Source organism: Chelonia mydas, chromosome 6, assembly GCF_015237465.2.
Source record: "Chelonia mydas isolate rCheMyd1 chromosome 6, rCheMyd1.pri.v2, whole genome shotgun sequence".
NCBI lineage: Eukaryota > Metazoa > Chordata > Testudines > Cheloniidae > Chelonia > Chelonia mydas.
This window is the reverse complement of record NC_051246.2, coordinates 65,785,457-65,812,662: the sequence shown is the minus strand read 5'-3', so window position 1 is coordinate 65,812,662 and position 27,206 is coordinate 65,785,457. Positions and strand designations below refer to the sequence as shown.

Here is a 27,206-nt window from a genome sequence, read left to right as displayed (position 1 = left end):
CTTACACAGTTGCAGACTATTGTTTCTTACCTCAGAGGGGCCCCTATTCAGACACTTTTCTTGTTTTTTTTTTTTTTTCTTCTTTTTTTGGTAAATCCTCAAGCCTTCACCTGGCTCAGACAGTAAACACAGACTGTCTCCTCAGATGTCCATTGTTCTCAGCGTTGACTGAGAGAGCCCGCAGACGCCACCAGGGCCTCGCCTCAGGTGACAAGTCTGACTTTCAACAACTTTGAAATCCAATAGTCTACATATTTCTTAAATGACTTCCTGTACAAACAACTTGCAATAACCCTAACAGTAAGATAGTTCTTAGCTTTCAGCAGAGACCACATATGACCCCCTTTGGCAAAATACTGAGAAGATGGCTGGACACAGGGGTACTAATATACATGCCTGGGAACATCTATGTCACAGAAGGCCAAGGCCATATCCTGGGCTGTCACTATGGACAGGAGGTTGGTTATTGCAATTAGATCTATGAAAGGGGATGGAGACTGTCAAGGTTCCTTCCCCACTCTGAACTCTAGGGTACAGATGTGGGGACCTGCATGAAAAACCCCTTCAGCTTATTTTTACCAGCTTAGGTTAAAACTTCCCCAAGGTACAAACTATTTTACCTTTTGCCCTTAGACTTTATTGCTGCCACCACCAAATGTCTAACAAATATATAACAGGGAAAGAGCCCGCTTGGAAACGTCTTTCCCCTCAAAATCCTCCCAAACCCTACACCCCCTTTCCTGGGGAACGCTTGATAAAAATCCTCACCAATTTGCAGTGAACACAGACCCAAACCCTTGGATCTTAAGAACAATGAAAAAGGAATCAGGTTCTTAAAAGAAGAATTTTAATCGAAGTAAAAGAATCACCTCTGTAAAATCAGGATGGTAAATACCTTACAGGGTAATTAGATTCAAAACATAGAGAATCCCTCTAGGCAAAACCTTAAGTTACAAAAAGACACAAAAACAGGAATATACATTCCATTCAGCACAGCTTATTTTATCAGCCATTTAAACAAAACAGACTCTAACGCATATCTAGCTAGATTGCTTATTAGCCCTTTACAGGAGATCTGACCTGCATTCCTGCTCTGTTCCCGGCAAAAAAACACACAGACCAAGAGAACCTTTGTTTCTCCCCCCCAGCTTGTCTCCTCATTGGTCATTTTGGTCAGGTGCCAGTGAGGTTATCCTAGCTTCTTAACCCTTTACAGGTGAAAGGGTTTTTCCTCTGGCCAGGAGGGATTTTAAAGGTGTTTACCCTTCCCTTTATATTTATGACAGAGACATAACCCATTGGATCTAGCACTTCCTGCTCAGCTTTTGTTGAGATCTTAATCTTTGTGGATTGGGATAGGGGAGGCACAAAATGGGTTTTATAAATGGCAAAGGTCTCTTATCAGCAGCCATTTGATAAATTGCATTTATTATGTACCTTTGACTGCCTTCCCCCTACTAATCCATCTCCCCAGGGATTACTGACATTCCATACCTCTATAATTGCAATTTATTGCAAACAACCTGCTCCAGAAATATTTCCTTCTTTCCCTCAGATGTGGAATTTCTTCCCAAAATTACTAGTCTGAGTTGTGCGATGAACATTAATTTCTAGACCAATGAGTGGTTTACAATTGACTATCACATGATCCATCAGCCTACAGCCTTCTATTCCCTCTAGCTCTAGAATGCTGGAGCTATTAGTTCTAAGTCTCCCACCACAGTTGAACTTAGGGTACTAAGGAAGCTTTACTTTACCATCATCGTGTCCGAGCACCTCACCATCATTAAAGATTTTCTTACTCTCACAAGAGCCTATGAGGCAGGGAAGGAGCATTGTCACCATTTGAAAGATGGGGAACTGAGACGGAGACTTGTACAAGTTACGCACTTGTACAGTTACGCACTTGTACCTGAGCCAAGATTTGAACCAAGGTCTCCTATACCCCAGCCCAGTGCCCCACCCACTAAGATAGCCTTCCTACAGGAGAGTAACTCCACGAAGTGCTCCCCCTGGAGGGTGGAATCCTGTCTCCATTGCAGGTTTGTCATTAACTTAAACGGGGCCAGGATTTTACCCATTTAAAATAATCATTAAAAAAAAAAAGCCCTCAGACTTTTCCAGACAAGTTTTCTGCGAGAAGTGGGGCATATGCAGAAAAATGTCGTGCGGTATAAAGATTTTATTGAAACTTTTTTGAAAGGACCTGTGTAATTCAAGCATGACTTCACCACATGTAAGAAACATGGTGTCATAAAGGGAAGGGTAAACACCTTTAAAATCCCTCCTGGCCAGAGGAAAAACCCTTTCACCTGTAAAGGGTTAAAAAGCTAGGATAACCTTGCTGGCACCTCACCAAAATGATCAATGAGGAGACAAGATACTTTCAAAGCTGGGAAGAGGGAGAAAAACAAAGGGTCTGTGTCTGTCTGTGTGATGCTTTTGCTGGGGACAGAACAGGAATGGAATTTTAGAACTTAGTAAGTAATCTAGCTACATATGCGTTAGATTATGATTTCTTTAAATGGCTGAGAAAATAAGCTGTGCTGAAAGGAATGGATATTCCTGTGTCTTTTTTTAAACTTAAGGTTTTGCCTAGAGGGATTCTCTATGTTTTGAATCTAATTACCCTGTAAGGTATTTACCCTCCTGATTTTACAGAGGTGATTCTTTTTACTTCTATTAAAATTTTTCTTTTAAGAAACTGGATTGCTTTTTCCTTGTTCTTAAGATCCAAGGGTTTGGGTCTGTGGTCACCTATGCAAACTGGTGAGGATTTTTGTCAAGCCTTCCCCAGGAAGTGGGTTAGAAGGGTTGGGAGGATTTTGGGGGGAAAGACGTTTCCACACGGGCTCTTTCCTAATAAAATAAACCCGGTTAGACATTTGGTCGTGGCAGCGGAAGTCCAAGGGCAAAAGGTAATATAGTTTGTACCTGGGGCAAGTTTTAACCTAACCTGGTAAAAGTGAGCTTAGGAGGTTTTCATGCAGGTCCCCATATCTGTACCCTAGAGTTCAGAGTGGGGAAGGAACCTTGACACATGGTCATCACAAACTCATGGTGACATAACCTCTCTCTGGCAGAATCTGCCCTGTTCATCTCCCACCAAAGATAGCAGGGGAGTCAGAACGGTTAAGAAAAAGGGTTTTTTATTTAAAAGAAGTTAAATACAACTAAAATCTAGCACCAGGCAGAAACATGAATGCTGAACATTTAAAAATCAACAGTAATAATTAACCCTCACATAATGGCTTACATTTTCAAAGCATTTTACAAACATTAATGAATTAAGCCTCAACATCCCTGTGAGGTAGGTAAGTATTATTAGCCCCATTTTACAGATGGGGAAACTGAGGCACAGATAAGTTATGTGACTTGTTCAAAGACATCCAGCAAGTCAGCGTCTGAGTCCAGATTAACCCTCTGGGGCTCCTGGCTTCCAATTATGTGCACAGATGCCTAGAAAATACTGCTTCTCTGAAAAAGCCTTTTCTTCCCACCACATCCTCTGTAAGACAGATGACCACATTTCAGAGTGATGTGAAAGGGTGCTTGCCAAAAGCTATTCATCAGAGTATCCACACAGGAAGATTGTATTGGGAAGTAACATTTTTATAGATACACGTTGTGCATCTGAAAGGTGTTTTCTTTTGTTTTTAAATAGATTTCTGACTGTTCGTGCTTCCACACTGACAGAATCACAAATGATGTCACTTTTCCTCAAGATGCAGCAGCAGCCATCAGAAGGCTGAGAGACCTGTCTGCAATTCTGACACAGTTCTCAATGAGACAAAACTGCTGTTTCTTCACATTGGGACCCCCTCCATGAAACAGGAATGTCTCTTTAGGGAAGGTATCATAAATATAAAGGGAAGGGTAACCACCTTTCTGTATACAGTGCTAAAAAATTCCTCCTGGCCAGAGGCAAAATCCTTTCACCTGTAAAGGGCTAAGAAGCTAAGGTAACCTCGCTGGCACCTGACCCAAAATGACCAATGAGGGGACAAGATACTTTCAAAGCTGGAGGGGGGGAAAAAAAGGTTTTTGTCTGTCTGTGTGAAATCTTTGCCGGGAACAGATCAAGGATGCAAGCCCTTCAACTCCTGTGAAGTTAGTAAGAAATCTAGCTAGAAAATGCGTTAGATTTTCTTTGTTTTGGCTTGTAAATTCACTGTGCTGGAGGAAATGTATATTCCTGTTTTTGTGTCTTTTTGTAACTTAAGGTTTTGCTTAGAGGGATTCTCTATGTTTTGAATCTGACTGCCTGTAAGATTATCTTCCATTGTGATCTTACAGAGTTGTTCTCTTATCTTTTCTTTGTTCTTCTAATAAAGTTCTGATTTTTAAGAATCAGATTGGGTTTTTTGGGTCTTAAAAATCCAAGGGGTTTGTGCTCATCTTGTTTATTCTCAAGCCTCCCCAGGAAAGGGGGTGTAAGGGCTTGGGAGGATATTCTGGGGAAATAGGAACTCTAAGTGGTCTTTTCCCTGTTCTTTGTCTAAAACACTTGGCGGTGGCAGCGTTTTACCTAATCCAAGGAAAAAGACTTTGTGCTTTGGGGAAGTTTTAACCTAAGCTGGTAGAAATAAGCTTAGGGGGTCTTTCATGCAGGTCCCCACATTTGTACCCTAGAGTTCAGAGTGGGGAAGGAAACTTGACAGAAGGTTTCTTCCAAGAAAAGCTAACCCGGGTGCAGCTGGCCTGCACCAAAAGCAAAGGGTGGGAGTGGAATTGTGAATTAGTTTGAGGTGCAGCCATGGGATGAGGGGGATCGGTCCACACTAGCACTTGGAAACAACAAAAAGGTTCATATCCCATGTGAAGAAGCCATCCACGATGATTAGGCGGACAAACTGGATGCAACACACCTCTCAAGGGATGGCTGGTCATCACAAATTCACGCTGCTATAACCTCTATGGCAGAATCTGCCCTGTTCATCTCTCACCAAAGATGGCAGAGGGGTCAGAACAGTTAGGAAAGTGCCAATTTTTGAATGGTCACTTTGAGCAGATGAGAAGTCTCCTTAGCACACCCCCTGTGGATTGAAAAAAACAGTCTAATAAAAAAAGGAGGGGCTCATGTCTGCATACATGAGGGCCCCCTCTCTGTAGAACAAGATGGTGAGGAACCAAGAAGCTCTATTCAGACTATGGTTAAAAATTCCCAACCACCTTTTAACATTGAAGTCACGTGATTTAACCATTGGTAGGGTTGTCAAGTCCCAGCAGAGCCACTGCTGACAATGGGAGTCTCCCTGGGCCATCCCGCACCCAGGAGCTTGCAGTTCCAACGGGGAGCTGAGAGTCAAAACAGTCCTTCCAGTCGCTGTCTGGAGTCACTTTCACGACAGCTGGATCCGAAGGTCCTCCCCATATTTTCGAATCAGCTTCCCATGATTGTGGTTGACCGACCACCGCCTTGGGAGATGCTTCGGTTGCATGGTGTCCAGAAAGTGCTGCCGCCAGCGCCCCTCCAGCTCCATGAGCGAGCGCAGCCCCCCTTTGGCGAAGCTCTGCACCACCTTCAGCCCATGCGGCACGTAGCGCTCATTCCAAATCCTGCCAAGACACAAGGGGGGTTGGTTTCACGCAAGCCCGGTATGGGACTCTCGGCCTCCCAAAGCTCCCTATACCGTGATGTGCTGGGCGCTATCGCACCCAGAGCACTTGACAAACACAAAGCTCAATTAGGCAGGCTGGGCCAACAGAGTTGTCCACCCGGCTACTCCCCACGCCCTTAACAGAGTAATAACCTGAGAGTGAGAGACTGTAAGCATCTCACTGCAGGAAACACATTGTAATCTACAGCCCCAATCTCACAAGCGTATCGGTGCTGGGGTTCCCTGTGCCTGCACGGAGCTCTGCAGCACTGTGTTTGTAACACACTGTGTAAACACCCAGTTTGTTAAACTCTGGCCCTGGTTTTAGGAGATTAAAACAGCAGGAGGTGTTTTTAAAGGAGCTTGGGAAAAAAAGTAGGCCGATTACTAGCTCTACCAATGCTGCTGGGATTTTTGTTGCTGCTGTACTATTTATGTATCAGGGCACCTAGGGCCTTGGCTAGGAGTCTTTATCTGTAACTCAAGTCTAAATACATAACTATACACATACACATACAGATGGCTGAAACGTTAAACCTAGTCACTGGGCTCTTGTAATACCTGGTTTCCAGGCCTGCTGCTTCCTGGAGCATCTCTGATGTAACCGTCTCTGTGTTAAAGAAGTCCTTGATTCCTTGCAACAGCTCCTCCCTCCTGGTGTCAGGCAGGCTGTCTGCATTCAGCAAAGCCCTGGCCCCTGACCGGACCTGCCTTCGCAGGGGGTCCTCTAGCAGGCGCACCCCTTCCTCACAGCCAATGGGGGCACTGAACTCCTCGGCCAGCCGCTGCTTGAGATGATTGTCGTAGTAATTGGAAATGGCATGGCAGGAAGTGCAAAGCAGCAGTACGTCATGGGAGTTGTGGTCCTTCATCTGGATGGGAAAGTGTCTCCTGTACTCGTGAGGTACAATGTTCTTCCTGGGAAGGAAATAGCAAGAGTCTTAACTAAGATTTCAGACGGCTGCTGCCATCAGCTACTACTTACCCGCCTGATGGAAGACTGATATTGAAAAGGAACCATCCCAGAAGCTGGAGCTTTCCACCTTTGGTTGTAGCCCAGGAGTGTATTGTTCTTTTGTAAAGACTGAGGATAATCTTGGTTATTTTTGAGTTGGGGGGAAAATCCACTCTTTTAAAATTATTTTTTTTAAAAAAAGAGTCAGAAAAGCACCTGTGAAGATAGCATTGGATCAGTTCTCTGTGTGTACTCTATGGCCAATCTGATGATTGGCATCAGTGACAGAAATGTATCTGTGACAGAAATGTATTTTTGCTTTCCACTTCTGTTAGCCCTGCAGAGACATCACTAGATTCTGTCCTGGCCAGTGCATCAAAAGAATTCCTAACAAAAGCCCCAATCCTGCATGTATATATGCATATATGTACCGATACTCATAGGAGTAGTCCCATTAACCTCAAAGGGACTACTCGTGTGTGAAGTAAGGCAGATGCCTCAGTGCTTGCAGGACTGGGCCCAATTCCAAATGCAGGACCAAATTCTACTCTCAGCTACACTGTGCATCCCCAGAGGGCACAAAGGAATTGCACAGTTGCAACTAACTGCAAAATATGGCCTACAGAATCTTTATTACTCGTGACAATGAACAGTAAGTAGCAGGTCAACTGGACCTTCAGATCTCAGCATGAGTCTTGCAGGCAGGGCAATTAGAAAAAACTCCTTTGTAACCTAGGTAAGTTCTCTCTGGAAGCTACTGAGAGACAATCAACAGGAAACCCTTCGTAAGAATTCAAAGAAATTTGGGCCCTGCTTTTAGCTACATTTGGATAAAAAACATTGAGACTATTCAAAGAAAGCCAAACCTCCATTCCACCTAAACGCTCCCTTTCCTAGTCCCTGCCTTCCCTCCCTTTCCTGGTTACATGTCTTCTCCTATTTTACTTCTCTAACCCCCACCCTAATGTGTTAGGTCGATGTCTTGCAGATTTGACGAGTAATAAGATTGCAGAATTCTACGGGCAATCCCATAAAGAATGCAGTATATTGAAACATATACAAGCTATAAGTCAATTATCTTTCTGTTTGTTTTCTTCATATAAAAATCAATGAAAATTAATCACAAACCACCCCACAACCCAAAATGACCCCACGGTGCCATTGTAGAGGTATTTTTCAGAGCTGGTTCACAGTTAAAGACAAAAATGAGTACGTTCATAGGAACATAAGAATGGCCACACTGGGTCATTTTAGTATCACAAAAATGTCTAATCAAAACCTTCATCTGTGGCATGTTACCCTCAATGAGGGCTTCAGGGGTGGAAACAAATTGTATAAAGTTATGAGCAACTGCAAAATCACTACTGAGCACACTTAGGGTACGTCTACATGGCCGCGGCAGCGCTGTGACATAGGCAGTGTAGTCACGCTTTATCGCTCTGGGAGAGCTCTCCCGGTGATAAAAAAATAACCGCCTCGAATGAGGGTTGGTAGCTTTAGCGCCCGGAGTGCAGCTCCCGGTGATAAAGCACTGTCTATACTGGTGCTTTTCAGGGCTAAAACTTTTTTTTTTTTTTACTCAGGGGGGTGTTTTTTCACACCCCTGAATGCCTAAAGTTTTAGCACTGAAAGTGGCAGTGTAGACACTGCCTTAGGCCTGGTCTACACTAGGAGTTGAGGTCGAATTTAGCAGGGTTATCTCGATTTAACCCTGCACCTGTCCACACGATGAAGCCATTTTTGTCGACTTAAAGGGCTCTTAAAAATCGATTTCTTTACTCCATTCCTGACCAGGGGATTAGCGCTGATATCGGCCTTGCCGGGTCGAATTTGGGGTAGTGTGGACAATTCGACAGTATTGGCCTCCGGGAGCTATCCCAGAGTGCTCAGTTGTGACCGCTCTGGACAGCGCTCTCAACTCAGATGCTCTGGCCAGGTAGATAGGAAAAGGCCCGCGAACTTTTGAATCTCATTTCCTGTTTGGCCAGCGTGGCAAGCTCACCTGCATGGGTGACAATGCAGAGCCCATCAGCACAGGTGACCATGCAGTCCCAGAATCGCCAAAGAGCTCCAGCATAGACCGAATGGGAGGTACAGGATCTGATCGCTGTGTGGGGAGACGAATCTGTGCTGGCAGAACTCCGTTCGAAAACACAAAATGCCAAAATATTTGAAAAAAATCTCCAATGGCATGAAGGACAGAGGCTATAACGGGGACGTGCAGCAGTGCCGTGTGAAAATTAAGGAGCTCAGACAAGCCTACCAAAAAACCAGAGAGGCAAATGGCCACTCCGGTTCAGAGCCCCAGACATGCCGCTTCTATGATGAGCTACATGCCATTCTAGGGGGTGCAGCCACCACTACCCCAACCCTGTGCTTTGACTCCGTCCAAGGAGTGGGAGGCAACACGGAAGCGGCATTTGGGGGCCAGGAAGATGACGATGATGTTGTAGATAGCTCACAGCAAGGAAGCGGAGAAACCGGTTTCCCCAACAGCCAGGATCCGTTTATCACCCTGGATCTGGAGCCAGTACCCCCCCAATCCACCCAAGGTGGGCTCCTGGACCCTGAAGGCAGAGAAGGGACCTCTGATGAGTGTACCTTTGTAGATATTATACCTGGTTTAAAAGCAAGCGTGTTTAATGATTAATTTGCCCTGGCATTTGCGGCCAGCACAGCTACTGGAAAAGTCTGTTAATGTGTCTGGAGATGGAGCAGAAATCCTCCAGGGACATCTCCATAAAGCTCTCCTGGATGTACTCCCAAAGCCTTTGCAAAAGGTTTCTGGGGAGGGCAGCCTTATTCCATCCTCCATGGTAGGACACTTTACCACACCAGGCCAGTAGCACGTAGTCGGGAATCATTGCAGAACAAAGCATTGTAGCGTACGGTCCCGGTGTTTGCTGGCATTCAAACAACATCCATTCTTTATCTCTTTGTTACCCTCAGGAGAGTGAGAACATTCATGATCACCTGTTTGAAATAGGGTGGTTTTAGTAAGCAGACATTCAGAGGTGCCCGCTCCTGCTGGGCTGTTTGCCTGTGGCTGAACAGAAATCTTCCCCGCTGTTAGCCATGCGGTGGGGGGAGGGGTGAAGCCATCATCCCAGAGAATTGGGTGGTGGTGGTGGGGAGTTAGTTGGGTTTCTGCTGCACGTTAACCTGGAAACCGCAGCCACTCCTTTTAAATTGCCAACCCATTTTAAATGGCCAACCCAACGGCTACTTCGTATGGGAAAGTCAAGGGCTGCTGTTTGAAACCATTCCCACATGTTATGAAGGTTAAAGAAGCCAAAAGACTGGCTTATCATGGCTGCCTGCAAGCCAAATTCTGTTGCCCAGCCCTGCGTGAGTGATCTCTCACACCAAACCGGCATATCCTCAATAAGAGGCAAAATGCGACCTTGTAATGAAAGCACATGTGCTATGTAATGTTAACAGCAAGGTTTACGGTGAAAGAGTCTACCCATTGTTCTATAAAATGTGTCTTTTTAACTACCACTCTCCCTTTTTTTTTCCTCCACCAGCTGCATATGTTTCTCCTTCCCTGAAGCTTGCCAAGATTAGAAGGCAAAAAAAAACACACTTGCAATGAAACGTTCTCTGACCTCACGCCGTCTTCCCACACTGACAGAGCACAGCAAAATACATGGAGGCAGACAATCTCAGAGTGCAGGAAAGCACATATGACCGCGAGGAGAGGTGGCGGGCTGAAGATGGAAGGTGGCGTCAGCTTGCTGAAAGAAGGCAGGAGTCAATGCTCAGGCTGCTGGAGGATCAAACTGATATGCTCCATCATATGGCTGAGCTTAGGAAATGCAGCAGGACCACAGACCGCTGCTACAGCCCCAGTGTAACCAAACCATCCTCCTCCCCAGTTTCCATAGCCTCCTCACCCAGACGCCCAAGAAGGCGGTGGGGGGGGCCTCCGGCCACCCAGCCACTCCACCCCAGAAGATTGCCCAAGCAACAGAAGGCTGGCATTCAATAAGTTTTAAAGTGCTGTGTGGCCTTGTCCTTCCCTCCTCCACCACCCCTCCTGGGCTACCTTTACAGTTATCCCCCTATTTGTGTGATGAGTAAATAAAGAATGCATGAATGTGAAGCAACAATGACTTTATTGCCTCTGCAAGTGGTGATCGAAGAGGGGAGGGGAGGGTGTTTAGCTTACAGGAAAGCAGACTGGGGTGGGGGTGGGGTGGGGGGGTGTTCCATCAAGGAGAAACAAACAGAACTGTCACACCGTAGCCTGGCCAGTCCTGAAACTGGTTTTCAAAGCTTCCCTGATGCGCACCGCGCCCTCCTGTACTCTAACGGCCCTGGTGTCTGGCTGTGCGTAATCAGCGGCCAGGTGATTTGCCTCAACCTCCCACCCCGCCATAAATGTCTCCCCCTTACTCTCACAGATATTGTGGAGCACACAGCAAGCAGTAATAATAATGGGAATACTGGTTTTGCTGAGGTCTAAATGACTCAGTAAACTGCACCAGCGTGCTTTTAAACGCCCAAATGAACATTCTACCACCATTCTGCACTTGCTCAGCCTATAGTTGAGCAGCTCCTTACTACTGTCCAGGCTGCCTGTGTATGGCTTCATGAGTCATGGCATTAAGGGGTAGGCTGGGTCCCCAAGGATAACTATAGGCATTTTAACATCCCCAACACTTATTTTCTGGTCTGGAAAGCAAGTCCCTTGCTGCAGTTGTTGAAACAAACCAGAGTTCCTGAAGATGTGTCATCCCACATTGATGTCGCTGAAACATCCTTTGTGATCCACCAGTGCTTGTAGCACCACTGAAAAAGTACCCCTTGCTGTTTATGTACTGGCTGCCTTGGTGCTCTGGTGCCAAGATAGGGATATGGATTCTGTCTATCACCCCACCACAGTTAGGGAATCCCATTGCAGCAAAGCCATCCACTATGACCTGCACATTTCCCAGGGTCACTACCCTTGATATCAGCAGATCTTTGATTGCGTGGGCTACTTGCATCACAGCAGCCCCCACAGTAGATTTGCCCACTCCAAATTGATTCCCGACTGACTGGTAGCTGTCTGGCATTGCAAGCTTCCACAGGGCTATCGCCACTCGCTTCTCAACTGTGAGGGCTGCTCTTATCTTGGTATTCTTGCGCTTCAGGGCGGGGAAAGCAAGTCAAAGTTCCATGGAAGTGCCTTTATGCATGCAAAAGTTTCGCAGCCACTGGGAATCGTCCCAGACCTGTAACACTATGCGGTCCCACCAGTCTGTGCTTGTTTCCCGGGCCCAGATTCAGCATTCCACACCATGAACCTGCCCAATTGACACCATGATGTGCACATTGCAGGGGCCCGTGCTTTGAGAGAAGTCTGTGTCCATGTCCTCTTCACTCTCGTCACTGTGCTGCAGTTGCCTTCTCCTCGCCTGATTTTGCTTTTCTTGCAGGTTATGGTTCTGCATATCCTGCTGGAAAATGTGTGTGGTGTTTATAGTGCTCATAATTGCCACGGTGATGTGAGCAGGCTCCATGCTCCCAGTGCTATGGCGTCTGCGCTGAAAAAAGGCGCGAAACGATTGTCTGCCATTGCTCTGACGGAGGGAGGAGCGACTGACAATATGGCTTACAGGGAATTAAAATCAACAAAGGGGGTGGCTTTGCATCAAGGAGAAACAGAATGGCCCCCTCAAGGAAAGAACTCAAAACCGTGGGTTTAGCAGGCCGTTGATTTCACGGAGGGAGGGAGGGAGGAAGGGAGGAGAAAATGAATACAAAAGAAATCTGGTCTATTTCTTGTTTTGATCCACTTCATCTATCTTAATACATCTTAGGCTGGCAGCAGATGGTGCAGTATGACTGCTAGCCATCGTCATCTCTTGGGTGCTCGGCAGAAGACAGGGCAGTACGACTGCCGGCAGGACTGAATCTCCATGAGACGAAACCTAAAAAGGGAAATGACCTGGCTGAGTCACTCCCATGTCTGCCCAGGCACCCCTGACCGACCTCACCGAGGTTGGCTAAAAGAGCACCCAGGAGTATGACGATGACGGCTACCAGTCATACTGCACCATCTGCTCCCAAAAGGCAATGAGCTGCTGCTATGTAGCAATGCAGTACCGCGTCTGCCAGCACCCAGGAGACATACGATGACGATGAGCTAAGTGGGCTCCATGCTTGCCATGGTATGGCGTCTGCACGGGTAACCCAGGAAAAAAAGGCGCGAAACGATTGTCTGCCGTTGCTTTCACAGAGAGAGGGAGGGAGGGAGGGAAGGGGGGCCTGACGATACGTACCCAGAACCACCCGCGACAATGTTTTTGCCCCATCAGGCATTGGGATTTCAACCCAGAATTCAAATGGGCGGTGGAGACTGCGGGATAGCTACCCACAGTGCAACGCTCCGGAAGTCAACCGTTGCCTCAGTACTGTGGACGCACTCCGCCAACTAAATGCACTTAGAGCATTTGTGTGGGGACACACACACAATCGACTGTATAAAAACCCCTTTCTAAAAAACCGAATTCTATAAATTCGACCTAATTTCGTAGTGTAGACATACCCTTAGTAGACATATGGAGATTTTCATCAAGCTGATGAAGCCCTGAGCTCTCATAGGACATCTGAAGGGATGAAAAGAACTGCACGTGTGCCCTGCTTGGCCTAGGCTGGAGGGGCTGTGAGGGACAAGGAAAGCCACTGGGAAAGTTTGCAACAAGATTGTACAGGCCTCCGTAAAAACATTCCAACATCCTTTCCCAGAAAAATCGAAGAAAACACCCTTTACCCAGAAGAAATCTGCAGTCAGACAGCCCAACGATCACACAAAGGGTTTCAGATTCTCTCCAGTTTCTGATGCATCTGGATGAATTTTTCAAAAATTGGAAGCTTTCATTTAAAAATAAACATCTGTCTTTTTCTGCTATAAAGGCACAGCTGTCAAACTATAAAGCGACCACGTTGCTGATCAGTTCATGTAGCCTTGCAGGACACTTTACAGCTGCTATTGTTTAGCTGGGAGCAGAGTGGAACTCACTCCCCTCCACACCAATTAGCTTCAAGGATATGTAGTTGTCACAGCTCACCTGGGCCATTTAAATGCCAACAACAGGATTAAATACAGTGTGACAGTCAGGGTCCGGACACCGACTGGGAAAACAGATAGTTTAAGTCCCCAAAATGATCAATTAAATCAAATGATTGCATACTGTATTATTGTACTATAAAAGTATAATGAATAAGGTCTTTCATGAAAGCTTGTAATGTTCTGAACTTGATGGTCATTACGAGATGTGTGTACAGACTGTGGTTATGGAGCTATGTATTTGTGAATATAGAAAACTGTGTTAATAATCCATGCAACAGCTTCAACTACACCTCCCAGCAGGGGCTAAGCAGTGAAGCAAGGAGGGGCACCGCCAAAACCAGAAGTTTACATGAAATTGGCTTCAAGTACTGATGCATTGTCCAGCCAGGAAAGACAATGATGGGCCATTAGAGTTAACGGAAAGACATTGAGACATCCGGGCTATCAAGTCAAGAGGGAATTTCCCCACTCTGAATAAACATGAGTCACCACAGACAGAGGGGGAAAAAGAAAAAAAAAAAAAGAAAGGAAAAAGCCTTTAAGAACAGGCTTGGGACTCAGGTTTTTATCCAGACCTTGAGGGACAGTCTTGTGGCAAGACACTCTCCATGAATGCTGGATCCCACCTCTAGGTAGTGGGTATGCTGAGAAACTGTCTTATGGCAACAGGTAATTTGTATTATAAAAGAGATTTTATCTAATATGGAAATGTAAAAGCCTGAGGTTGTGTTTATTTGCTGTGTAACCTGTATAGGTTTGCTTTCCTTTATTCTTATCTTCAAATCTGTGGTTTTGCTATTAAATAAACCTTTTGTTTATTTCTACCCCAAGCAGGTCTCTGGCATGCAAGCTGTGGGGAATGTGCATGTCAAAGTAGCTGGTATCCACGTGGCTGGTTTTACACCTTCTCAGGTGACAAACCAAAAAGTCAGAGTATCTGATAGTTAAGAACCCGGGAAGTACAGATTTGGGGAGACTTGGAACTGGAAGGGCTGTTGGTGTCACACCCCAAGGAGTAATTAGACTGGTGAGAGCACACACTTGTGGGCTGGCTACTGGTGTCAGGGATCTGAACCACAGCTGCACAGCACAAAGGCCTCTAAAGTTAAAGGGCAGGCAGTGACAGAACCCCTTACTGGTCTTGGTTGTTCCCAAAACACCACAGAAGGTTTGTTATTCTCTTTCATTGAGAAAAGAGTTAAAATGGGGAGGTATGTGTACCACTAGCCTGTACAGGCTGGACTGCAGTCTGCACTCTGTTTGAACACAGCTTGTTCTCTAGTGAGAGTAAACACAACTGCTCTCTACTGGAAGGAGTGCCAACTTCTCTCCCATGTCAAACTTGTCCAGAGACACACGATTAAGGCTCTGAGTCTGACATGGATTCCGTGACTTCTGCAGAGGCCAACGTGGCTCATTCCGGGCCTTCCCGTGCAGCTTGAGCAGCTCCTGGGCCAGCCGCACCAGCCACTGCTGGGGCAGCCTCGGGCCACCACGCCCCCATTCCCTCCCACCTCAGCAGCATCAGTAGTTTGGGTGTGAGAGGGAGCTCAGGGCAGGGGGTTAGGAAGTGGGGCGATGCTTAGCTTGGGGGGGGGGGGGGCTCCCCGGAAGTAGCTAGCATGTCTCTGCACCTCCTAGGTGAAGGGACCAGGGGGCTCCACGCGCTGCCCCTGCCTGCACGTTCCCAGCCAATGGGAGGTGCAGAGCCAGCACTTGTGGTGGGGGCAGCGCACGGAGCCCCCTGGCTTTCCCTCACCCTAGGAGCTGCAGGGACATGCTGGCTGGTTTCGGGGAGCTGCGCAGAGCTCCCGGGTAGGGAGCCTGCCAGCCCCCCCCCCCCTTCTCTTCCCCCCCCCGAGCCCCGAGGAGCAGCCACAGCCTGCCCCCCCCCCTCACACACACCTCAGTGCACCCACTGTTTTAGTTAGGGGTATATAGTACAAGTCATGGACAGGTCCATGGGCCGTGAATTTTTGTTTACTGATCTGTCCATGACTTTCACTAAAAATACCTGTGACTAAAACATAGCCCTTACATATGATCATGTGGTCCTCGAATGGCTACAGTCTACCCGAGATATATACACTGAATTCTGCACAAGCATGACTGTGTCCCAGTTTACCTCCCACTGGTAAATAACACAAAGTTCCTTATGGTAGAGGCTGAACTTGATCAGGGTCTGGGTCTTACTCTACCAGATGTATTTTTCTTTCCTGCACTGTGTAAAAACTCACCGGATGTAGGACTCTCTCTTGCCACACACCACACACAAGTTCTCCTTGACTGTCAGATAGTAATCGACTTGGGACTCAGGACGTCCTGAGGGCTCGAACTGCAGCTTCACAACAAATGGATCTGTGCTCACCAACTCTGGAAGGGTGGAGGCAGAGAGGGAGGCCTTTAACAGCTGCAGAAGTGCAGGTGAAAAGCTAAATGAATTATGAACAAAGTCAAGGGACACATCCTGTTTATTCCTTCCCCCAACATCTCCAATAACTGGATCTCTGTTCAGACCTGAGCCCCTTCTCAAAAGTATCATTTCTCACCCAACACTATCATAGCAAAGAAAAGATCTCTTTCCTAGACACAGACTAATATGAGGACTGGCATACGTACCTCCAATGCCCTTGTCCAGGTACCACTGGGCCTTTTTGCGATCACAAGTACACAGAGGCTGTCCGTCTGGTGCATGCAGGAAGCAGTTATCATACAGGGGAGATTTTCTGTGAAACGGGGTGATCATCATGACAATTATAATAAACAGGACCCCAGAAACTGAGCTCTATGTATCTACATATTTCATGCTGCATACACCCGGCATCCTTTAAGTCAGACGACTGCCCCCAGGAGTACACACACTTCTAGCCCTCAGCAACATGTACTTATGGGCCAGGTGCTGCCCTCAGTGACAGCCTGTTCTGCCAGTATGGAACCAGTCACCTTAGTGACTGACTGTTCTGGCTACAACTACTGACTGTGAAGGATCCGTTTCCCAGATCAGTAGCCAATACCCATGAAGCTGGGAACTTCAAACCCTCTGTTGAAGCTAATCATTGATAACAGGCTTACATTTCAGAATTAAACGTGAGCAACTCTCAATGGTGAAAAGTAACCTCTTTGTTTAAAATCTGGTTTGGATACTCTCCGGTGTTTTCAGCAATACAGGGAAGGAATTTTTTCTTCTCCAAAATGACATCTTTATTTTGACAGCACCCCTTTAACAAAACTAAATGCCTGAGGAGGAAGATGTGCTGCATCTTCCAGCCAGGAGGCCCTGAGCAGAACTGTGGCAACAAAGCTAGATAACTGCTCAGGAGCAGGGATGGACAGCTACTGTTGTAGTGCAAAGTGCTCCTTCCCCTACAATCCTTACTCCATTCACCAGAACCAGTGTGATCACAGCTGTAAGAATTCCCTGGGTTGAACTGCTACCACAAGAGGCATTAGGCCAAGAACTCTTGCACAAATTTAAATTATTCAGTAATTCATACTCTCTCTACAGTAGGGAATTTGACAAAAATATTTCCACCAGTGCGTGGTGATAAAACAAACAAATGAAGATGCTGGGATTTGTCTATTCTAAGGTTCCTATCAGTGATTATCAGCAGTTCAGGTGAACTGGTAGTAAGCACTGGTGGGAATTTTTTGTGGTAAAAGGTGACATTGTTTAGCCTGGCCAGCCAAGACAGAGGATACAGAAAATAAATGGAGAAGCAGGTGTAATAGCTCCGTCAAAGGTGTCATCTGAGTGATTTATGGATTAAAAAAACAATTTCAAATTAAAACAAACATTCTCCTAGAAATCAGCAATGGAAAAAACCTTTTGAATCACATCTAATCTAACCCTAGAGACCAGGGAAGGATTATTCCCTACAATATGTTCTCCAGCACTTTGTCTTGACTAGTTTTAAGTGTCTCTAATGAAGGGGCTTCTTGATTTAAAAAAAAAAAAAATAAATATCAAATACAGACAACAGCCTGGATGTAGCTCAGAATTCTGTTATACCAGCTATTTTGTTTTTCCTAGGGTGCTGAGCCCTTCTTGGACTGTTTGATGTTGGCTCAGAATGTTTGCTGGAAATATGAAGTGACCAGAGAAAATTACAGGTAAGTAACAGAACACTGTTATTTCTATTTTAATTGTTAAATACTACTAACGAATCAGTTTTTCTGGCTCCATTAAATTATCTCCCCCACAGCTAACCTGAGAATTTTAACGAAAAATAGATATTTCAACACTAACTTTCTCCCTTTTCATTTGGCTATGACTGAAGTTGTTTAATTCCTGATGTTTGTGTATATACAAATCTCGGATATAATCAAATTAAATTTAAAAACAGGCATATGAATTCTGCATCTCCCCTTCCTGGATTCAGATTAAGAAGGTTTATCTAACTTGTTTTAATTTAAAAGCATTATAAATAAAATAACTGAAGTTTCAGACAGTCAGATTCCATTGTTACATAAGAATTTAGGATTTGCCTGATCAGATCAGACCATTGGTTGAAGTCTCATATTCTGCCACCAGCAACAGTTAAGCTGGTGCTTGCAAAGAAAACGACCCCCTCGGTCTAGCATTATCCATTCTACCTAGCCAACTGTGAAATGCTCTGCTTAGGCGCAGGCCAGAGATTTTCCTTCTTGAGCTCTGAGGCAGTCAAATTATACCTGATTATATCCCTATTTCAGAAAGCAGAATGACAAATGTCATATTGCTCTGAGGTGCGCTCAGTGGGTTAGGACCTCTAAAGCATCAGAATGATCTTGAGCTTTCTTTTATCCTTTGGTAAATGTATCACTTATATCCTACATTTAACTCTCAGGGTTAGCTATTGGACACCAGCAGTAGTGAATGTGCATAACCATAATGAGCAGGGCTGGAAGTATCAATCAAAATCCTGTCCTCGCAAACTTAGTTAAGGTGCATATAGTAAAAAAGGCTCATGCAATTACCTTGCAGAATATCCTACACCCAGAGGTTTTCGCTTCTGTTTGCGGGGATCCTTCACTTGTTGATGTACTGGGGACTGGCCATTAGTTGCAGACTTCCGATTCCTTGGTTTCTGCTGGGCATCCACCTCTCCATTTCCATCGTCTCCTAGACTGCTGCTGCTTCTTCCTCTGAATGGGATATCCATCAAGCCCTGGCACTTGCCCAGTACTTTTTCCCAAACAGCAGCAGCATTTTCAGCTCCACTTGTAGCAGGGATGAAGAAAAATCCCAGCAGATGGAGAAACAGAGCCATTGAGACCTGGGCATCCTTGGCAGCATAAGTGACCTGGGGAAAAGAGCCAGAGCTCTGTGTTACTGTGCAGAAGGAGGGCTAACGCCTTGTGAGGACCTGAGACAAGATCCCCCAACACAGCAAATGTGAAAGATCGTTTCTAGGTAAAGAGGGAGCAGCATTTATTTGACTTAGGAACTTACGCTGAAGTGAGGGTCTGGGAGCCTCTAGTGCTCCCTACCTAGAACCACAGACCCTCCTCTTCATTATGCAATCTGAAGCCCTTCCAGTAATCTGCAATATAGCCAGTTGACCCCTAGAGGGAGCCAGAAGGTATTATACTGTAGATACAAAGTCAATTTAAGACGACTGAAGGACAAGCAGAGCTCAAAAGACAATATTTACATATGCTCACCGTAATCCTGTCCATTGTACACCATTCAAAATGATGGCACAGACAGACTGACTTCAAAGGCAGACACTCCTTTATATGGTTACCTCCCTACTCTCAAAAAGCTCAATGATAATCTGCTCATTATACGGTCAGTCCTCAAGGGGCTGAGCACACAAGCTCTTGTCAAGCAAAGTCCTAGAGCATCTACTTAACGTTAAGCATAAGTGATTCCATTCAAGTCTATGCAACTAGTCATGTGCTTGCAGTTAAGCAGTGGCTCAAGTACTTTGCTGGATCAGGATAAACATGCTCAGCACCTTCAAGGCTCAATCCCCAAATCAGCTACAGATCACTCACTAAACCCTCGCAGATCAGCAATCAACAGTTCCCTGGCGCTTGCCTATGAATAGAAATAATACTTGGCACTTCAATCCCCTTACATCCAAATATGTCAAACAGCTTTCCAAAGTTTAAGCCTTGAATGCCTCCACCCCACCCCAAAACAGGAAAGTATCCCCATTTAAAGAGAGGGAAACTGAGGTAGGGAGAGATGAAGCATCTGGAACAGTCAAACACTGAGCTTGTGGCAGAGCTGGAACAGACCCCAGATCTCGACTCCAAATCCTGCCGTTTAGAATAACTACAATCAGAAGACACACCTGGTCTTGAGTCAGCTCTTCTGCCTCCCAGTTGCTGCAGCGCAAGCGAAGAGACTTGTCGAGTGGGCAGTTCAGGACTTTCTCAGCTAGAGATTTGAGGCTGAGTCCATTACAGAGCAGATCCTTCCTTCAATTTAACAAACAAAAGCAAATAAATGGATACAAGCACCAATCAAACTGAAAAATGTTCACATCCACCCCGGATCTATTTGAACAAGAGGAACTACTGAAGTGTGTGATTAGATGATGTATGTACTGTCCTGTTCCTGTAGTATACCTGCTCATCTGTAAGCTTTACTGGCTAGCATAGCTCTTTCCTCTTTAGGTCACTGGTTAGTTTTGGAACAGAAGATCTCAAGCATGAATGTTACCGATTCCCTCTTGAAGCTGTTTCACATAATACAGACACTAGATCATTACAGAATCTAAGAAGAATTCTTTTTGAGAGAAAGAGTGGGGATCCTTCCATCAGCTGTCTGCCTCTGAATGAAAACGAGAGATATCCTACAGTGATGGGCAAGTTTGCTGTATGGAATTGAAATGCCACCGGATCAAATGGCCATGAATGGGCTACATTTTGCTGGGAAATGAGAGATCCAGTCATCGCTTTAGAGGAGAAGAATCAGAAGATACACATTTAAACCGTCCAATGAAAGACTCAAGGATTCCATGTTGTCTGATACTCACGGTTGCTAAAGAAGTGGCACAAGACCAACAGACCTACACACCAAAGGCCTGTAAAATATTGCAATTGAGGAGTGTTTCTAGGCAAAAGGTTATAACTTTATTTCTTTAACATGAAAGCAATATCAGAAAATATTATTGTATCTTTAATGTTTAATGTTAATTAACTGGAAACAGAATTATTAAAGGAGAAAATTAAAAGCTGATCATTGTGTACATTTCTCAAGAAGTCTGATAATCATCTCTTTCTACTCATCTGCTGATTGTTTCTTTAACCTGTATCTGAGGACAGGGTGTGCAGGTACCCAGTTACATAGGAAGCACCCTGCCACACACAGATTATTATAGACCACTGAGTTTGGACCTCTAATAAGCCAAATTAATAACACCTAGGACAGGCTATATTGGTAACATCCAGTTTGCATAGCTAGAATTTGTTTGTGGGTCCTCCTTGATCACTGAGCACTATTGAGTACACATGTCAGTCTGCCCTCCCCTCCTCCTCCCGGGAGGAATGTAGGCCAAATCCAAATATTTAGGTGGGAGGAAGGAAGATAGGGTCTCCAATATTTGAAATTTAACTTTCCTTTCACTGGTCACCATGCAGATAAATGAACAGTTAAGTTGCCATGTTTATGTACATGGTGTAAATGGTGACAGGCAACGTTTCAAATCCTGGCTGTTAGATATGGAGCCAGTCTGAGAAGGCTGCTCACCTGGTTATGATATAACCAGTGTTTTCCATGGTGTGAGAACCGATAAGAACTCAGAATGGGTCTGCAAGAACATTTCAGAGAGGACAAAATGAGTTGCACACCCTAGAAGATGGAGAGAAAAAAACAGTCTACTGTATACGGAGACAAGGTGTGTTTCCCTTTCTGCCTCTTTTAGGTCTTTGTCTTAATTATCAAGATTCTCTTACAATTCCATACTAGTTTAGTTTGAAATTGTGAGCCACTGGGTAGAAATTACAATAGATACACACTGCTTGGAAGTATTAGTTGAGTTCCTAATAGATGCCCTTGTTACAAAAACGCCCACCACAACTGGCACTACTTAGCTTCCACACTCTCAGCCTCAGCACAGAGCACAAGGATTGAATGGGCCATGGAGACTATCCCCTTGTCCCCAGAACAGTGGTCTGCATGGGTCATAGTTTGAGGCATACTACAAGGGCCGGGGGGGAAGAGGAGGCTTGCACTGCTGCTACCCAGGCCATAACTGTTATGAGGACAAATCCAGGACTACCAATGTGGCATCCTTCATCAGAACCAAATCCATTTAAGATTTCCAATTAAAATTGTACACCCCAAATACACTGCTGTTGTTTATGGATACGCACCTCTGTCTCATGGCTAGGTACCGGAGGTCTACGGTCCCTTTGACTGCAAGGCCATAATTCTGAAGTAGCTTGCAAGAATCTTCCCAACATCCAACGCCAACTTTTAATATAGTGCTATCTGCCAAGATGTCCAGTAAAGACTTTGGGACAGTCTGTCCACTGCTAACCAACCTGGGCAATCGAACAAGAATGCAAAAGCCACTGGAAGAGGCCATCTGTAAGAGGGATACAGGACTGGCCTTTCCTTCCACTGACACCTGAAACCAAAGAACCAAACAGCACTGGCATTAGAGTATTAGTATATGGGCACAGAACAAACCACAACAGAATCCTAGGCATTACAGATAGAAGAGACATATTAAGTGATCTAGTCCAGCATTTCTCAAATGCGGCCACTATGGCTGCATGCAGCCACCAGGGCCTTTTCTTGCAGCCACAGCATCCTGGGCTGTGGTTGGGGGGGAGGGGGGAAGGGGGCTCAAAGTAGTGGCCTCTCCTACTCCATGGTGCTCCTGGATGCACCGCCTTGGTGTTGGCTGCTGGGGCTACCAGCAGGGGCTGGGCCCTGCCCACCTCTGGAGACACCTGGGGCACAATGCTGGAGGAGCAGGCAGCCAGTGAGTTCCCCACCTTCCTGGGGTGGTGAGGCTCAGGCCACAGGGCTCCAGGCTCCGCCTGGGGCTCCAGGTGCATGGTGGCAGGCCCCATCCTCCGGACACCGGGCTTCAGACTCAGCCTGCCCACTGCCTCCCCTGACCCCCATCCAGGGCTTAATTCATCCCCAGGCTTACCAAGTAAGTCTGCTGTGAAAAGTGATACTTGTATGCTTGTTAGTATCACTTTTCACAAAAGACTTACTAGCTAGTAATAAATAAGATTACAACGATTTGGACGTGTACATTTGTTTGTTTTTCCTAAAGCTAATTAAGTATTTTAGAGAAAACTGTGAGAGCGACCACTAGCAAGAGTTGGTGGCCACACTCTGAGGCCACCAAATAATTTGTCCTGAGAACCCCAGTCCACTGTAGCATTGTCGCACACAGTATATTCTGTAGTGCATTGTCAAGTCCTAATTTTAAGAGAGACAAGCAATGTGGCTTCCCTCATTTTCCTTGGGTGACTATTTCACAGCCTAACGGATTTCACCATTCAGTCCTTTTTTTCCCCTTTAGCCTAGGGTATGTCTATACTATCCACCGGATCAGCGGGCAGCGATTGATCCAGCAGGGGTCGATTTATCGTGTCTAGTCTAGATATGATAAATCGACCCGAGTGCTCTTCCGTTGACTCCTGTACTCCACTGCCGTGAGAGGCGCAGGCGGAGTCAACGGGGGAGAGGCAGCAGTCAACTCACCGCAGTGAAGACACCATGGTAAGTAGATCTAAGTACGTTGACTTCAGCTATGTTAGTCACGTAGCTGAAGTTGCGTAACTTAGATCGATCCCCCCTAGTGTAGACCAGGCCTAAGGTAATGTATGCAGTGTAGGTGAAATTCACCCTTCAGAAGAGGGCCACCCCAAGGTCTAGACATCACTTAAATCCCATTGAAAGCCAGTTTTGAACACTTAAATAGGTCTTGTGCTGGCCCTCTTCTGGGAATTTCATCTTCTGTTAGGTCCAATATTTTACATATACATTTATAAATAGCTGTGATTTCTCCTCTTTTAGTTTATTTTTAATTATAATTTTTAAAATATGTAAACGCCTTAAAAAATAAGGCTGAATTAATACAATTCTAGTAAGTTATATTGAAAGAAACATTGTACGAATATATAGTATCTAGCCAATCAAAAACAGTTATAATTCCACCAACGGAATATGTTAAGAGTTATTCCAAAAGTTTAACGAATGGTGATCTCAATATACTTCAAATCCATGCTCAGGTAATTTAAGTTTTTATTAAAATCAAAATCAATAGACCCTTACTGGATTCCCTGGTGGTAACTGCACAGGCAATTTCAAGAGTCATTTCTGGTGTACTCATTCTAACTACTAAAACCAGAAATGGTGTTGGCGCAAGAAATCTTCAAAGCCTCATCAATTCTCTGCCTTTGCCCTAGGAGGCTGGAGGACAGATTTTCCTTGATCAAACACTTACCCACTCACAGTCAATCCCAAGCACTGGCCACCTCTGCAGCTCCTTGTTCAGTAATGGTTCCACTTGATCCCACTCCTCTGCCTCTGAAACTATCACTATTTCTGCACCAAGGATCTCCTCTACCCAGGAAATGGTGGGAGAACCGACATATGAATGCAACTCCTTCTCCTCCACTTTCGTCAGTTCCTCATCGCCTGACCTTCTCAGAGCTCCACCTTGTTTACCACCACCACGGACCCTTTCTTTCCGACGCTGGCTTACTTTCCACAAAATGAGACCCCCTACTGCAATGCTCAACAGGGTTGCCACAGTAACTGTCACTGCCGTTTGTTTGAGCATTTTTCATCCTCCTCTGCTTCACCCACTCAAAATAGCATTGCAGAATTTTCTTATAGACTGCAAAGAAAAAAGAGGGACAGATGAAGGATAGATGATAAAGAATTTATGCAAAATTTTTAATATAAAATTAAGAAAATCAAACTGCCACTATTCAGACAGAGATCTAAGTACAGCTCAGGATCATAAAGCAAAATGCAATTTTTAAAATGTACTGAATTCTATTCAGGAATAAATCAGGGATCAAAGCAAATGACATACTCTGGAGCAGTGGTGTCTTAAAAGCTAATGAGTCTAAATTCAGGTCTTGGTTACACCAGTGTAAATCTAGAGTAATTCCGCTCATTTACATCAGTGTAACTAAGAACAAAATTTGTACCAAAAACCAGTATTTCCCAAAAAATCCACATCCCTCAGCCATGTAGTCATACAACCTAATCTCCAGCGTAGACAGTGCTATGTTGGCAGGAGAGCTTCTCCTGTCAACACAGCTACAACCTGTGGCAGAGGTGGATTAACTAGACCAACAGAAGCAGCTCTCCCATCAGCATAGGAACGTCTTCACTTAAGCGCTACTGCGGTGCAGCTGCACCGATGCAGCATTTTAACAGTAGACCTGTCCTAAGTAATATATGCCCTGATAGTACAAGATGATCCATGCACCCATGTGTAGCCCCACTCACTTCTTCAATGTCCTCCAGTGTAAACAACTTAATTTTCAGATGAAGTTTGATGAATAGGACCATATGATGATGCCGCCTGCAATAGCAGGGGCTGAACTCAATGACACAAGAGGTCCCTTCCAGTCCTATGTCTCTGACTGTGCAAAGCTAAACCTGGAAAGCCACTCACCTGCAGGATGGGGTTCTAATACTCTAGTCCTGCAAACAGTTTCAAGCACGTGAATACCTACAGCTGAAAGTACCACGGACTTCACTGGAAGGACTCACGTCCTGCATGGTCACACGTGTCTAACTGTTTGCAGGACTGAGGCCTGTGGTGGCCCCGATCCTGCAAGCCGAACCACGTGGGAGGTGCCAGGCAGCACCAGACCCACCACCCATCCGCTGGGTCACCCCCACACATCCCAGATCCGGGGAAGAGCTGAACGCACCAGCAAGGAGGGGCCAACACGAGACACCCCGCAGGCTGCTCTGGACTCCACAAGCTCGAGGGGGAAACACCCCTTTGTAAACTCTGCCCTTGGCAGCGCGACGCCACCGCGCACACCTGTGGGGACGCGGGAAGACACCCCCCCCGGGGGGGAAATTCCTGGGGCGGGGCCACATTTAGGGTCCGCAGCGGTGGGGTGCCCGGGGCTGGGCACTCGAGGAGGCGCCATCGGCAGCCGGGCGCGGCAGGGAAGCAGCAACACCGTGTTCCCGCAGCGACGCCCGCCCCGCACAGAGAACCGCGCGCGGGGATCCGCAGCCACCTCCCTGCCCCCGACCTGCCTGCGCCTGGGCCCGGGCCCGCAGCGGAACGCCGGCTTCTCTCCGGCAGCAGGAACCCGCCCCGCTGCAGCCCCCACACCCGGCTGCACCGGCGGACACTTCCGGCGGGCACACGCCTAGAGCGCCCTCTTTAACGGACACTTCCGGTCTCCTGGTCCTAGTGGGCGGAGCCTCCCGTGCAGCCCGGCGTCCCTCTCGGCTTGTGGGCGCTGCCATCTTGTACGGCAAGCGCTCTCTGGCTGTGCCGGGACTGCATTGAGTCCAGCTGCCCAAGGGGCTCTGGGGTTAATACCTGTTGTGTGGTTAAGTCAGTGGTGCAAAGCTCCGTGCAGGTCATAAGACATCTAGATAAACTTTCTAGTTCATGTTGGAGTAGGGTGACCAGATGTCTCGATTTTATGGGGAAAGTCCAGATATTTGGGGCTTTTTCTTATGTAGGCACCTATTACCCCCCACCCCCTGTCCTGATTTTTCACACTTGCTGTCTATGCTGGAAAGCAGCCTATGGTCATGGGGATGTCGGTACCAGCTCTGTAGGGGGTCAAAGAGAGAAGTCCAGGTTGTGGAAGCTAAATTGAGATTATTAGGTGAAATGCATAAATCCTTGGTCTCCACAGTAACTTTGCCTGAAATACCCTTCAGTTCTACATGTAGGGCTGGCTAGGGCCATGTCTACACTAGTGAGCTTAGAGCCACACAGCTGTACCGCTGTAAGATCATTCCAGGAGCCGCTCTATGCCGTCGACATAATTATTAAACCATAATTAAACCACCTCCAATGAGCAGCAGTAGCTATACTGGCACTAGTGTAGATTCAGTTATATCAGTAAAAAGGTATCTAACGATCCTGAAGTATTTGCAGAACCACAAGAAGAACCGAATGGGTGGGAAACATAATGATTCCTTGGAGGACAGATTGCTGTGGGACATAGTGAGAACCAGTTCAATGTTGTTGGTGCCATTCACGGAGCAGCTGCAGATGGTGCAGCGCTGCTTCTGGACCCAGGAAATAAGCATTGACTGGTTGGATCGCATTGTAATGCAGGTTTTGAATGACAAGCAGTGGCTGCAGAACTTTCGGATACGCAAGGCCACATTCCTGGATCTGTGCACTAAGCTTGCCCCAGCCCTCCAACTTAGGGACACCAAAATCAGAGCTGCACTGACAGTGGAGAAGCGAATGGCGATTGCACTGTGGAAACTTGCAATGCCAGATTGATACTGGTCAGGTGGGAATCCCAGTGGTTATAGCTGCCTGCTCTGTCCTTTACAACATCTGTGAAGCAAAGTGGGAGAAGTTGCTACAGCAGAGGTGCACCGACTGTCTGCTGAATTTGAAATGCCAGATACAAGGGCTATTAGAAGAGCTCAATGCAGCACTGAATGGCTTTGAAA

At 46.1% G+C, this 27,206-nt stretch overlaps 1 protein-coding gene across 6 annotated transcripts; it reads right to left on the bottom strand.

Moving 5' to 3' along the window:
- Window positions 1-3,132: 3,132 nt before the first annotated feature.
- Window positions 3,133-25,959, bottom strand: EXD2 (exonuclease 3'-5' domain containing 2). Of its 6 annotated transcripts, none has more exons than XM_027832126.3 (9): window positions 25,812-25,959; window positions 24,022-24,417; window positions 21,923-22,179; window positions 19,897-20,023; window positions 18,572-18,897; window positions 16,235-16,341; window positions 15,853-15,988; window positions 6,162-6,518; window positions 3,133-5,559 (listed from the first exon to the last, which is right to left on the bottom strand). In XM_027832126.3, exons 2-9 carry the CDS (start codon window positions 24,358-24,360, stop codon window positions 5,343-5,345), a joined length of 1,866 nt encoding a protein of 621 aa, XP_027687927.2. In that variant the 5' UTR covers window positions 24,361-24,417; window positions 25,812-25,959; the 3' UTR covers window positions 3,133-5,342. The 6 variants fall into 6 exon arrangements, with proteins under 6 accessions (XP_027687927.2, XP_037756224.1, XP_007054307.2 ...); XM_037900296.2 differs by having other exon boundaries at window positions 24,022-24,421; window positions 25,810-25,928; XM_007054245.4 differs by having other exon boundaries at window positions 25,808-25,899.
- Window positions 25,960-27,206: the final 1,247 nt, after the last annotated feature.

Excerpts from the sequence above, each read along its gene's own strand:
- EXD2 (XM_027832126.3), bottom strand. The coding sequence starts at position 24,360 with ATGCTCAAACAAACGGCAGTGACAGTTACTGTGGCAACCCTGTTGAGC. Across the intron at positions 20,024-21,922 it reads TACCTAGCCATGAGACAGAG|GAAGGATCTGCTCTGTAATG; the intron begins GTGCGTATCCAT and ends GTTAAATTGAAG. Across the intron at positions 15,989-16,234 it reads CCTGGACAAGGGCATTGGAG|AGTTGGTGAGCACAGATCCA; the intron begins GTACGTATGCCA and ends CCACCCTTCCAG.